The following is a 13,973-nucleotide window of genomic DNA, read 5'->3' on the forward strand; positions in this document are numbered from 1 at the left end:
ACCTACTCAATTAAATGCTAACTACAAAGTAGAGTATGCTTACCTAGCAGAGTAATATAATAATTATTATTATCTACAGTAGCAGGTATCACCAGCATGGTTCTCTACAGTAGCAGGTATCACCAGCATGGTTCTCTACAGTAGCAGGTATCACCAGCATGGTTCTCTACAGTAGAATGTATCACCAGCATGGTTCTCTACAGTAGCAGGTATCACCAGCATGGTTCTCTACAGTAGCAGGTATCACCAGCATGGTTCTCTACAGTAGAATGTATCACCAGCATGGTTCTCTACAGTAGCAGGTATCACCAGCATGGTTCTCTACAGTAACAGGTATCACCAGCATGGTTCTCTACGGTAGCAGGTATCACCAGTAGCAGGTATCACCAGCATGGTTCTCTACCCATGTGAGAGACGCAAACTCGGTCTCAACATTTAAGTCTTTACTGAAGACTCATCTCTTCAGTGGGTCATATGATTGAGTGTTGTCTGGCCCGGGAGTGTGAAGGTGAACGGAAAGGCACTGGAGCAACGAACCGCCCTTGCTGTCTCTGCCTGGCCAGTTCCCCTCTTTCCACTGGGATTCTCTGCCTCTAACCCTATTACAGGGGCTGAGTCACTGGCTTACTAGGGCTCTTTCATACTGTCCATAGGAGGGGTGCGTCACTTGAGTGGGCTAAGTCACTGATGTGATCTTCCTGTCTGGGTTGGCGCCCCCCCTTGGGTTGTGCCGTGGCGGAGATCTTTGTGGGCTATACTCGGCCTTGTCTCAGGATGGTAAGTTGGTGGTTGAAGATATCCCTCTAGTGGTGTGGGGGTTGTGCTTTGGGTGGGGTTATATCCTTCCTGTTTGGCCCTGTCCGGGGGTGTCATTGGATGGGTCCAGTGTCTCCTGACCCCTCCTGTCTCAGCCTCCAGTATTTATGCTGCAGTAGTTTATGTGTCGGGGGGCTAGGGTCAGTTTGTTATATCTGGAGTACTTCTCCTGTCCTATCCGGTGTCCTGTGTGAATTTAAGTATGCTCTCTCTAATTCTCTCTTTCTCTCTTTCTTTCTCACTATCGGAGGACCTGAGCCCTAGGACCATGCCTCAGGAACACCTAACATGATGACTCCTTGCTGTCCCCAGTCCACCTGACTGTGCTGCTGCTCCAGTTTCAACTGTTCTGCCTTATTATTATTGGACCATGCTGGTCATTTATAAACATTTGAACATCTTAGCCATGTTCTGTTATAATCTCCACCCGGCACAGCCAGAAGAGGACTGGCCACCCCACATAGCCTGGCTCTCTAGGTTTCTTCCTAGGTTTTGGCCTTTCTAGGGAGTTTTTCCTAGCCACTGTGCTTCTACACCTGCATTGCTTGCTGTTTGGGGTTTTAGGCTGGGTTTCTGTACAGCACTTTGAGATATCAGCTGATGTACGAAGGGCTTTATAAATAAATGTGATTTGAATTGATACAGTAGCAGGTATCTCCAGCATGGTTCTCTACAGTAGCAGGTATCACCAGCATGGTTCTCTACAGTAACAGGGGTATCACCAGTAGTAGCAGGTATCAGGTACCACCAGCATGGTTCTCTACAGTAGCAGGAACCACCAGATTGGTTCTCTACAGTAACAGGTATCACTAGCATGGTTCTCTACAGTAGCAGGTATCAAAGGACTAAGGTATTTATACTGCCTGCTATCTGCATGGCTATTGTGTAGCAGGGTCGGACTCAGCAGCAGAGCAGCTAGCACCACTTCAGCATTAGCAGCAGCAGCAACACATTGTTATACAACAGAAATGACAAAGAAATTAGGCTATTGTAAGATTATTTACCTCCCAGACAGATATGTATTTTTCCTCCTGAACAGTCAGAGAAAGAAACTTCTGGCTAGCTACTTCAGTTACTTAGTAGGCCTGAAGGCAGCTCTGCAGAGTGTCTCTAGCTACTTCAGGTAGCCTGAAGGCAGCTCTGCAGAGTGTCTCTAGCTACTTCAGTTAGCCTGAAGGCAGCTCTGCAGTGTCTCTAGCTACTTCAGTTAGCAGGCCTGGAGGCAGCTCTGCAGAGTGTCTCTAGCTACTTCAGTTAGCAGGCCAGAAGGCAGCTCTGCAGAGTGTCTCTAGCTACTTCAGTTAGCAGGCCAGAAGGCAGCTCTGCAGAGTGTCTCTAGCTACTTCAGTTAGCAGGCCAGAAGGCAGCTCTGCAGAGTGTCTCTAGCTACTTCAGTTAGTAGGCCTGAAGGCAGCTCTGCAGAGTGTCTCTAGCTACTTCAGTTAGCAGGCCTGAAGGCAGCACTGCAGAGTGTCTCTAGCTACTTCAGTTAGCCTGAAGGCAGCTCTGCAGAGTGTCTCTAGCTACTTCAGTTAGCCTGAAGGCAGCTCTGCAGAGTGTCTCTAGCTACTTCAGTTAGCCTGAAGGCAGCTCTGCAGAGTGTCTCTAGCTACTTCAGTTAGCCTGAAGGCAGCTCTGCAGAGTGTCTCTAGCTACTTCAGGTAGCCTGGAGGCAGCTCTGCAGAGTGTCTCTAGCTACTTCAGTTAGCCTGAAGGCAGCTCTGCAGAGTGTCTCTAGCTACTTCAGTTAGCCTGAAGGCAGCTCTGCAGAGTGTCTCTAGCTACTTCAGTTAGCCTGAAGGCAGCTCTGCAGAGTGTCTCTAGCTACTTCAGTTAGCCTGAAGGCAGCTCTGCAGAGTGTCTCTAGCTACTTCAGTTAGCCTGAAGGCAGCTCTGCAGAGTGTCTCTAGCTACTTCAGGTAGCATGAAGGCAGCTCTGCAGAGTGTTCACTCCCTGGCACAGCCACAAAGTCAAAACATCTATTTTTTTTAACCCAACCTTAACCACACTGCTAACCCTAAACTTAATTTAAGACAAACATTTTTAACGATAGAGACAATTATGAATATCTAGCGGAAATCACTGAGTTCTGCCTCCAGGTCAACCTGACTTGAGTTACCAGTAACATCACAGCACTATCAGTAACACATTGGTTCACACTCACAGGTTTATGAGTAACAAAATTGCGATGCTACCATGCATAACATACACATGGACGATGTGTTGATAGTGTTTCTGGGAAGGAGCCATTGGGATTCCACAGTCATAAGATAAACAGAAGACACATTGTAATATGTTCTTTGCAGATAATAGATAAATGTTGTGAGCTTGCGGATAGATCCAGATTTCCAAAAATCTGACCCTCACAAGGACTTATCATACAGGGGTCACCAAGGTCTGATTGTCCAGTAGATAAGGTGCTTTCTCTCTCTGAAATGACAAGAGTGAGATTTGAGCTATGAGGCTCTAGCCCATTGCCTATATCGGCAAAGAGAACAGAGAGCTCAATCAAGACACAGAGGCACCTGTTATGCACCTATAGACCTGGCAGGCACAGACACAGAGGCACCTGTAGACATGGCAGGCACAGACACAGAGGCACCTGTTATGTACCTATAGACCTGGCAGGCACAGACACAGAGGCAGCTGTTATGCACCTAGAGAACTGGCAGGCACAGACACAGAGGCACCTGTTAGGCACCTATAGACCTGGCAGGCACAGACACAGAGGCACCTGTTATGCACCTGTAAACCTGAAAGGCACAGACACAGAGGCACCTATAGACCTGTCAGGCACAGACACAGAGGCACCTATAGACCTGGCAGGCACAGACACAGAGGCACCTGTTATGCACCTATAGACCTGACAGGCACAGACACAGAGGCACCTATAGACCTGGCAGGTACAGACACAGAGGCACATGTTATGCACCTGTAGAACTGAAAGGCACAGACACAGAGGCACCTATAGACCTGGCAGGCACAGACACAGAGGCACCAGTTATACACCCTAGACCTGGCAGGTACAGACACAGAGGCACCTATAGACCTGGCAGGCACAGAAACAGAGGCACCTGTTATACACCTAGAGACCTGGCAGGCACAGACACAGAGGCACCTGTTATGCACCTGTAGACCTGAAAGGCACAGACACAGAGGCACCTGTTATGCATCTGTAGACCTGAAAGGCACAGACACAGAGGCACCTATAGACCTGGCAGGCACAGACACAGAGACACCTGTTATGCACCTGCAGACCTGAAAGGCACAGACACAGAGGCACCTATAGAACTGGCAGGCACAGACACAGAGGCACCTATAGACCTGGCAGTTACAGACAAAGAGGCACCTATAGACCTGGCAGGCACATACACAGAGGCACCTGTTATGCACCTAGAGACCTGGCAGGCACAGACACAGATGCACCTGTTATGCACCTGTAGACTCGAAAGTCACAGACACAGAGGCACCTGTAGACATGGCAGTCACAGACACAGAGGCACCTGTTATGCACCTATAGACCTGGCAGGCACAGACACAGAGGCACCTGTTAGGCACCTATAGACCTGGCAGGCACAGACACAGACAACCAACTCTACACTCTAAGCTGATTACTTCAGACAAACTCAACTCCCACAAACAAAATGGCAGACAATAATACAGTTGAAGTCGGAAGTTTACATACACTTAGGTTGGAGTCGTTGAAAACTTGTTTTTCAACCACTCCACAAATGTATTTCTTGTTAACAAACTATAGTTTTGGCAAGTCGGTTAGGACATCTACTTTGTGCATGACACAAGTCATTGTTCAAACAATTGTTTACAGACAGATTATTTTACTGTATCACAATTCCAGTGGGTCAGAAGTTTACATACACTAAGTTGACTGTGCCTTTAAACAGCTTGGAAAATTCCAGAAAATTATTTCATGGCTTTAGAAGCTTCTGATAGGCTAATTGACATAATTTGGGTCAATTGGAGGTGTACCTGTGCATGTATTTCAAGGCCTACCTTCAAACCCAGTGCCTCTTGCTTGACATCATGGGAAAATCTAAAGAAATCAGCCAAGACCTCAGAATTTTTTTGTAGACCTCCACAAGTCTGGTTCATCCTTGGGAGCAATTTACAAATACTGAAGGCACCACGTTCATCTGTACAAACAATAGTACGCAAGTATAACACCATGGGACCACGCAGCCATCATACCGCTGAAGAAGTAGACGCATTCTGTCTCCTAGAAATAAACGTACTTTGATGCGAAAAGTGCAAATCAATCCCAGAACAACAGCAAAGGACATTGTGAAGAAGTCCTATATCGTCATAACCTGAAACGCCACTCAGCAAGGAAGAAGCCACTGCTCCAAAAACCTCCATAGAAAAGCCAGACTACGGTTTTAAACTGCACATGGGGGCAAATATCGTACTTTTTGGAGAAATGTCCCCTGGTCTGGTGAAACAGAAATAGAACTGTTTGGCCATAATGACCATCGTTATCTTTGGAGGAAAAAGAGGGAGGCTTGCAAGCCGAAGAACACCATCCCAACCGCGAAGCACGGGGGTGGCAGCATCATGTTGTGGGGGTGTTTTGCTGCAGGAGGGACTGGTGCACTTCACAAAATAGATGGCAACATGAGGTAGGAAAATTATGTGGATATATTGAAGCAACATCTAAAGACATCAGTCAGGAAGTTAGAGCTTGGTCGAAAATGGGTCTTCAAAATGGACAATGTCCCCAAGCATACTTTCAAAGTTGTGGCAAAATTGCTTCTTATGGCTGCGATCCGGTTAACGGGATCGATATGACAACAGCCAGTGAAAATGCAGGGCGCCAAATTCAAACAACAGAAATCTCATAATTAAAATTCCTCATACATATAAGCATCTTATACCATTTTAAAGGTAATCTTGTTGTTATTCCCACCACAGTGTCCGATTTCAAAAAGGTTTTACAGCGAAAGCCACAGTCACAGAAAAACACAGACATTTTTTCAGCCAAAGAGAGGAGTCACAAAAAGCAGAAATAGAGATAAAATGAATCACTAACCTTTGATGATCTTCATCAGATAACACTCATAGGACTTCATGTTACACAATACATGTATGTCTTGTTCGACAAAGTGCATAGTTATATCCAAAAATCAAATTTTACATTGGCGTGTTATGTTCAGTAGTTCCAAAACATGCAGTGATTTTGCAGAGAGCCACATCAATTCACAGAAATACTCATAATAAACATTGATAAAAGATACAGCTATTATACATGGAACTTTAGATAAACTGTGTCAGATTTCAAAAAAACTTTACGGAAAAAGCATACCATGCAATAATCTGAGTACAGCGCTCAGAGACCGAAACAGCCAAACAGATATCACCCATGTTGTGGAGTCAACATTAGTCAGAAATAGCATTATAAATATTCACTTACCTTTGATGATCTTCATCAGAATCCCAGGAATCCCAGTTTCACAATAAATGCTTGATTTGTTTGATAAAGTTCATAATTTATGTCCAAATACCTCCTTTTGTTAGCGCATTCAGCCCTGTAATCCAAATTCATGACGCACAAGCAGACGAAAAGTAAAAAAGTTCCGTTACAGTCCGTAGAAACATGCAAACGATGTATAGAATCAATCTTTAGGGTGTTTTTAACATAAATCTTCAATAATGTTCCAACCGGAGAATTCCTTTGTCTGTAGAAATGCAATGTAACGCGAGCTACCTCTCACATGAACGAGCATGGTCAGCTCATGGCTCCTGGCAGACCCCCTGACTAATTCCCCTCTCATTCGGCCCCCCTTCACAGTAGAAGCATCAAACAAGGTTCTAAAGACTGTTGGCATCTAGTGGAAGCCTTAGGAAGTGCAAGATGGCCAATAACCATCTTGTATCTTCAATAGGGGTTTAGTTGAAAAACTACAAACCTCAGATTTCCCACTTCCTGTTTTGACTTCTCCTCAGGTTTTTGCCTGCCATATGAGTTCTGTTATACTCACAGACATCATTCAAACGGTTTTGGAAACTTCAGAGTGTTCTCTATCCAAATATACTAATAATATGCATAGTTTCTGGGACTGAGTATCAGGCAGTTTACTCTGGGCACCTTATTCATCCAAGCTACTCAATACTTCCCCAGCCATAATACGATTTTAAGGACAACAAAGTCAAGGTATTGGAGTGGCCATCACAAAGCCCTGACCTCGATCCGATAGAATATTTGTGGGCAGAACTGAAAAAGCCTGTGCGAGGAAGGAGGCCTATAAACCTGACTCAGTTACACCAGCTCTGTCAGGAGGAATGGGCCAAAATTCAACCAACTTATTGTGGGAAGCTTGTGGAAGGCTACCCGAAACATTTGACCCAAGTTAAACTATTTAAAGGCAATGCTACCAAATACTAACTGAGTGTATGTAAACTTCTGACCCACTGGGAATGTGATGAAAGAAATAAAAGCTGAAAGAAATCATTCTCCCTACTATTATTCTGACATTTCACCTTCTTAAAATAAAGTGGTGATCCTAACTAATTTTTACTAGGATTAATTGTCCGGAATTGTGAAAAACTGAGTTTAAAAGTATTTGGCTAAGGTGTATGTAAACTTCCGACTTCAACTGGATATATTTTTAAACGGGTAGAAAATGTTGTTATTATTGATATGACTGGCTGTTGGAATCAGTGTGCACCATCGCACTCAGACAAACATAGCATCTACTGTGACAGCGGCACATCGCCGTAAAAGAGCAAGAAAACCTTCAGCTTATCTCAGAGCGTTGCATTGTGGGTATCTCCTACTACAGTACCTGAAAGGCCACTGATGACGGACAGCAGGAGAAGTGGTTTCCATGGCGACCCCATACTTGTTCAGGCGGGTCCCCCCCTTCAGCAGCGTTGTTAGAAGGTCTGTTTCTTCATTAAAGCTGTGCCTAGGAAACAACAAGAACAACATGCAACTGTTTGTTAGTAGGTTTAAAGCTGTGCCTAGGAAACAACAAGAACAACATTCAACTGTTTGTTAGTAGGTTTAAAGCTGTCTATTAAACAACAAGAACAACATGCAACTGCTTGTTGCCAGTTAAAGCTGTTTCAACGGACAAGTTGACATTGGATGAATTTACCAACCCCCACTTTATATTCTGAATGTAAAAGTGTTACATTAGGGCATGCTTGTGAATTTGAGGGTTTGTCTGTCTGTCTGTCTGGTTTTCAGCCTGTCTGTTGGCTTTCGGTCTATCTGTCTGTCTGTCTGGCTTTTGGTCTGTCTGTTGGCTTCCGGTCTATGGTCTATCTGTCTGTCTGTCCGTCTTTCATGTCTGCTCTGCTCTGAGCGATGAGGGCTGGGAACAATGAGAGCTGTGCATGTCAAGACAGAGCCTCTCCTATCCTCCTCAGCCTTCCCTTTCCTCAGCCTCCCCTCTCCTCAGCCTCACCTCCCCTTCTCAGCCTCTCCTCTTCAGCCTTCTCTCCTCAGCCTCTCCTCTTCAGCCTTCTCTCCTCAGCCTCTCCTCTTCAGCCTTCTCTCCTCAGTCTCTCCTCTTCAGCCTCCCCTCCTCATACTCCCCTCATCCTCTCTTCATCCTGCTCTCACCAGCCCTCCCTCCTCCTCCTCCTCCTCTCACCAGCCCTCCCTCCTCCTCCTCCTCTCACCAGCCCTCCCTCCTCCTCTCACCAGCCCTCCCTCCTCCTCTCACCAGCCCTCCCTCCTCCTCTCTCTCTCTCTCTCTCTCTGTCTCTCTCTCTCTCTCTCTCTCTCTCTCTCTCTCTCTCTCTCTCATCCTCTCAATTCAATTCAATTCAAGGGGCTTTATTGGCATGGGAAACATGTGTTAACATTGCCAAAGCAAGGGAGGTAGATAATATACAATAAAAATTAACAGTAAACATTACACATACAGAAGTTTCAAAACATTAAAGACATTACAAATGTCATATTATATATATATATATATATATATATATATATATATATATATATATATATATATATATATATACAGTGTTGTAACAATGTACAAATGGATAAGGAAAATAAATAAGCATAAATATGGGTTATATTTACAATGGTGTTTGTTCTTCACTGGTTGCCATTTTCTTGTGGCAACAGGTCACAAATCTTGCTGCTGTGATGGTACACTGTGGTATTTCACCCAGTAGATATGGGAGTTTATCAAAATTGGATTTGTTTTCGAATTCTTTGTGGATCTGTGTAATCCTCTCTCTGTGTCTCTGTCTCTCTCCATCATCGCTCTCTCCATCCCCTCTCTTTCATTATCACTCTCCTCTCTATCCATCCCATCTCCCTCCCTCTCCACCTCTCCATCCTCCCACATGGCACCACAGTCTTCACCACTCACAACAGACAGACTGACTGACAGATAGAGCCAATCCTCATCCTTTCTGCACTACAGATCACAACAGACTTGCAGTGATCTATTCTACAGGTTCTCTAGTCTACAGGTTCTCTAGTCTACAGGTTCACTAGTCTACAGGTTCTCTAGTCTACAAGTTCTCTAGTCTACAGGTTCACTAGTCTACAGGTTCTCTAGTCTACAGGTTCTCTAGTCTACAGGTTCTCTAGTCTACAGGTTCACTAGTCTACAGGTTCTCTAGTCTACAGGTTCACTAGTCTACAGGTTCTCTAGTCTACAGGTTCTCTAGTCTACAGGTTCTCTAGTCTACAGGTTCTCTAGTCTACAGGTTCACTAGTCTACAGGCTCTCTAGTGTACAGGTTCACTAGTCTATAGGTTCTCTAGTCTACAGGTTCTCTAGTCTACAGGTTCTCTAGTCTACAGGTTCACTAGTCTACAGGTTCTCTAGTCTACAGGTTCTCGAGTTGAAAGGTTCTCTAGTCTACAGGTTCTCTAGTCTACAGGTTCTCTAGTCTACAGGTTCTCTAGTCTACAGGTTCACTAGTCTACAGGCTCTCTAGTGTACAGGTTCACTAGTCTATAGGTTCTCTAGTCTACAGGTTCTCTAGTCTACAGGTTCTCTAGTCTACAGGTTCACTAGTCTACAGGTTCTCTAGTCTACAGGTTCTCGAGTTGAAAGGTTCTCTAGTCGAAAGGTTCACTAGTCTACAGGTTCTCTAGTTGAAAGGTTCTCTAGTCGAAAGGTTCTCTAGTCTACAGGTTCACTAGTCTACAGGTTCTCTAGTTGAAAGGTTCTCTAGTCGAAAGGTTCTCTAGTCGAAAGGTTCTCAAGTCTACAGAGAACAAGCTTCACTGGAAAAGATCAAGAATGCGTCCCAAATGGCACCCTATTCCCGAATGTCTCCCTAGGGCCCTGGTAAACATGTTGTGCTGTATAAAGGGTGTCCTAAATGTCTCCCTAGGGCCCTGGTAAACATGTTGTGCTGTATAAAGGGTGTCCTAAATGTCTCCCTAGGGCCCTGGTAAACATGTTGTGCTGTAAAAGGGTGTCCTAAATGTCTCCCTAGGACCCTGGTAAACATGTTGTGCTGTATAAAGGGAACATGATACTGTGTGGGACATGTATCCACTTCAGGCTGTCTGTGGCGTAGAGCTGCAGGCAGATTAACTAATGTGAAGGCAGATTAACTAATGTGCAGGCAGATAAACTAAAGTGCAGGCAGATTAACTGATGTGCAGGCAGATTAACTGATGTGCAGGCAGATTAACTGATGTGCAGGCAGATTAACTGATGTGCAGGCAGATTAACTGATGTGCAGGAGGATTAACTGATGTGCAGGAGGATTAACTGATGTGCAGGCACATTAACTGATGTGCAGGAGGATTAACTGATGTGCAGGCAGATTAACTGATGTGCAGGCAGATTAACTGATGTGCAGGAGGATTAACTGATGTGCAGGAGGATTAACTGATGTGCAGGCAGATTAACGGATGTGCAGGCAGATTAACTGATGTGCAGGAGGATTAACTGATGTGCAGGCAGATTAACTGATGTGCAGGCAGATTAACTGATGTGCAGGCAGATTAACTGATGTGCAGGCAGAATAATTGATGTGCAGGAGGATTAACTGATGTGCAGGCAGATCAATTGATGTGCAGGAGGATTAACTGATGTGCAGGCAGATTAACTGATGTGCAGGCTATCTAGTAATTGAAACATGGACTATTATCTCTCCCTCATCTCCCTCACCTGTTTTTCAAACAAACCTAAACAGTCAAGGATATTTTAAACACCTTGCCAGCAACTTAGTTTCTTCTTAGAAACACACACAGTACAAACAACTCATCGGGCGGCAGGTAGCCTACTGGTTAGAGGAGGCAGGTAGCCTAGTGGTTAAAGTCCTTATGTTCACCTGATTTAGAATTCCTCACAATCAAATGTCGACCGCATTATCTACCAAGGGAATTCTCTTCGATTATAATCAGAGCCGTATATATTCCCCAAGCAGACACATCGATGGCTCTGAACGAACTTTATTTGACTCTTTGCAAACTGGAAACCACATATCCTGAGGCTGCATTCATTGTAGCTGGGGATTTTAACAAGGCTAATCTGAAAACAAGACTCCCTAAATTGTATCAGCATATCGATTGCACAACCAGGGCAGGTAAAACCTTGGATCATTGCTATTCTAACTTCCGCGACGCATATAAGGCCCTCCCCCGCCCTCCTTTCGGAAAAGCTGACCACGACTCCATTTTGTTGCTCCCTGCCTACAGACAGAAGCTAAAACAAGAAGCTCCCACGCTGAGGTCTGTTCAACGCTGGTCCGACCAATCTGATTCCATGCACCAAGACTGCTTCCATCACGTGGACTGGGATATGCTCCGCATTGCGTCAAACAACAACAACCTCCTTTACAAGCATTTTGCTACACTCGCATTAACATCTGCTAACCATGTGTATGTGACAAATAAAATTTGATTTGATTTGAACATTGACGAATACGCTGATTCGGTGAGCGAGTTCATTAGAAAGTGCATTGATGATGTCGTTCCCATACCAACGATTAAACATTCCCAAACCAGAAACCGTCGATTGATGGCAGCATTCGCGTGAAACTGAAAGCGCGAACCACTGCTTTTAACCAGGGCAAGGTGACCGGAAACATGACCGAATACAAACAGTGTAGCTATTCCCTCTGCAAGGCAATCAAATAAGCTAAGCGTCAGTATAGAGACAAAGTAGAGTCACAATTCAACGGCTCAGACACAAGAGGTATGTGGCAGGGTCTATAGTCAATCACGGATTACAAAAAGAAAACCAGCCAAGTCGCGGACCAGGATGTCTTGCTCCCAGGCAGACTAAATCACTTTTTTGCCCGCTTTGAGGACAATACAGTGCCTGACACGGCCCGCAACCAAAACCTGCGGACTCTCCATCACTGCAGCCGACGTGAGTAAAACATTTAAACTTATTAACCCTCGCAAGGCTGCAGGCCCAGACGGCATCCCCAGCCGCGTCCTCAGAGCATGCGCAGACCAGCTGGCTGGTGTGTTTACGGACATATTCAATCAATCCTTATTCCAGTCTGCTGTTCCCACATGCTTCAAGAGGGCCACCATTGTCCCTGTTCCCAAGAAAGCTAAGGTAACTGAGCTAAACGACTACCGCCTCGTAGTGCTTTGAGAGACTAGTCAAGGACCATATCACCTCCACCCTACCTGACACCCTAGACCCACTCCAATTTGCTTACCACCCAAATAGGTCCACAGACGATGCAATCTCAACCACACTGCACACTGCTCTAACCGATCTGGACAAGAGGAATACCTATGCGAGAATGCTGTTCATCGACTATAGCTCAGCATTTAACACCATAGTACCCTCCAAACTCGTCATCAAGTTCGAGACCCTGGGTGTCGACCCCACCCTGTGCAACTGGGTACTGGACTTCCTGACGGGCGGCCCCCAGGTGGTGAGGGTAGGTAACAACATCTCCACCCCGCTGATCCTCAACACTGGGGCCCACACAAGGGTGCGTTCTGAGCCCTCTCCTGTACTCCCTGTTCACCCACGACAGCGTGGCCATGCACGCCTCCAACTCAATCATCATGCATGGTTTCACCTCCGCTGTCTTCAACCAGGATCTCAGCGATCACTGCCTCATTGCCTATATCCGCTACGGATCCGCAGTCAAACGACCACCCCTCATCACTGTCAAACGCTCACTAAAACACTTCTGTGAGCAGGCCTTTCTAATCGACCTAGCCCGGGTATCTTGGAAGGATATTGACCTCATCCCGTCAGTTGAGGATGCCTGGTCATTCTTTAAAAGTAACTTCCTCACCATTTTAGATAAGCATGCTACGTTCAAAAAATGCAGAACTAAGAACAGATACAGTCCTTAGTCTGTCTAAGGTTAATCTGGTGTATCTGTAATGAATACTCAGGGAGAAAAAGGTGTAGATCAACGTGCAGAGCGTGGCAGATGTTTATTTCGCCTTCGCAGAAGGCAGGAATCGTGGTCACAGGCAGGCAATGGTCATACACAGGCTATAAATTGGTTCTCAAAAACAAGCTAGGAACAGGCTTAGTAGAGTCAAAACGAACAATACCTCACAAAGGTACAAACAGAATGAACTGAACTAAATAAGGAGCTGATGAGACCAGGTGAGTAACTAACACAGGTGAAATCATTGAGAGACAGGGCTACGTTCCAGAACACAAAGAAACAGGGCTACGTTCCAGAACACAAAGAAACAGGGCTACGTTCAAGAACACAAAGAAACAGGGCTACGTTCCAGAACACAAAGAAACAGGGCTACGTTCTAGAACACAAAGAAACAGGGCTACGTTCCAGAACACAAAGAAACAGGGCTACGTTCAAGAACACAAAGAAACAGGGCTACGTTCCAGAACACAAAGAAACAGGGCTACGTTCCAGAACACAAAGAAACAGGACTACATTCCAGAACACAAAGAAACAGGGCTACGTTCCAGAACACAAAGAAACAGGGCTACGTTCAAAAACACAAAGAAACAGGGCTACGTTCAAAAACACAAAGAAACAGGGCTACGTTCCAGAACACAAAGAAACAGGGCTACGTTCCAGAACACAAAGAAACAGGGCTACGTTCCAGAACACAAAGAAACAGGGCTACGTTCCAGAACACAAAGAAACAGGGCTACGTTCCAGAACACAAAGAAACAGGGCTACGTTCCAGAACACAAAGAAACAGGGCTACGTTCCAGAACACAAAGAAACAGGGCTACGTTCAAGAAAACAAA

At 45.3% G+C, this 13,973-nt stretch overlaps 1 protein-coding gene across 1 annotated transcript in view; it reads right to left on the bottom strand.

Moving 5' to 3' along the window:
• Nucleotides 1-13,973, bottom strand: part of LOC139385502 (contactin-5-like) — a 535,984-nt gene that overhangs the window by 385,220 nt on the left and 136,791 nt on the right. The window contains exon 2 of the mRNA XM_071130610.1: nucleotides 7,615-7,737. Coding sequence (XP_070986711.1) covers nucleotides 7,615-7,669 — 55 coding nt within the window. The 5' untranslated portion in view covers nucleotides 7,670-7,737. The remainder of the gene's footprint in view (nucleotides 1-7,614; nucleotides 7,738-13,973) is intronic.

The sequence above is a fragment of the Oncorhynchus clarkii genome, chromosome 27 (assembly GCF_045791955.1).
Source record: "Oncorhynchus clarkii lewisi isolate Uvic-CL-2024 chromosome 27, UVic_Ocla_1.0, whole genome shotgun sequence".
NCBI lineage: Eukaryota > Metazoa > Chordata > Actinopteri > Salmoniformes > Salmonidae > Oncorhynchus > Oncorhynchus clarkii.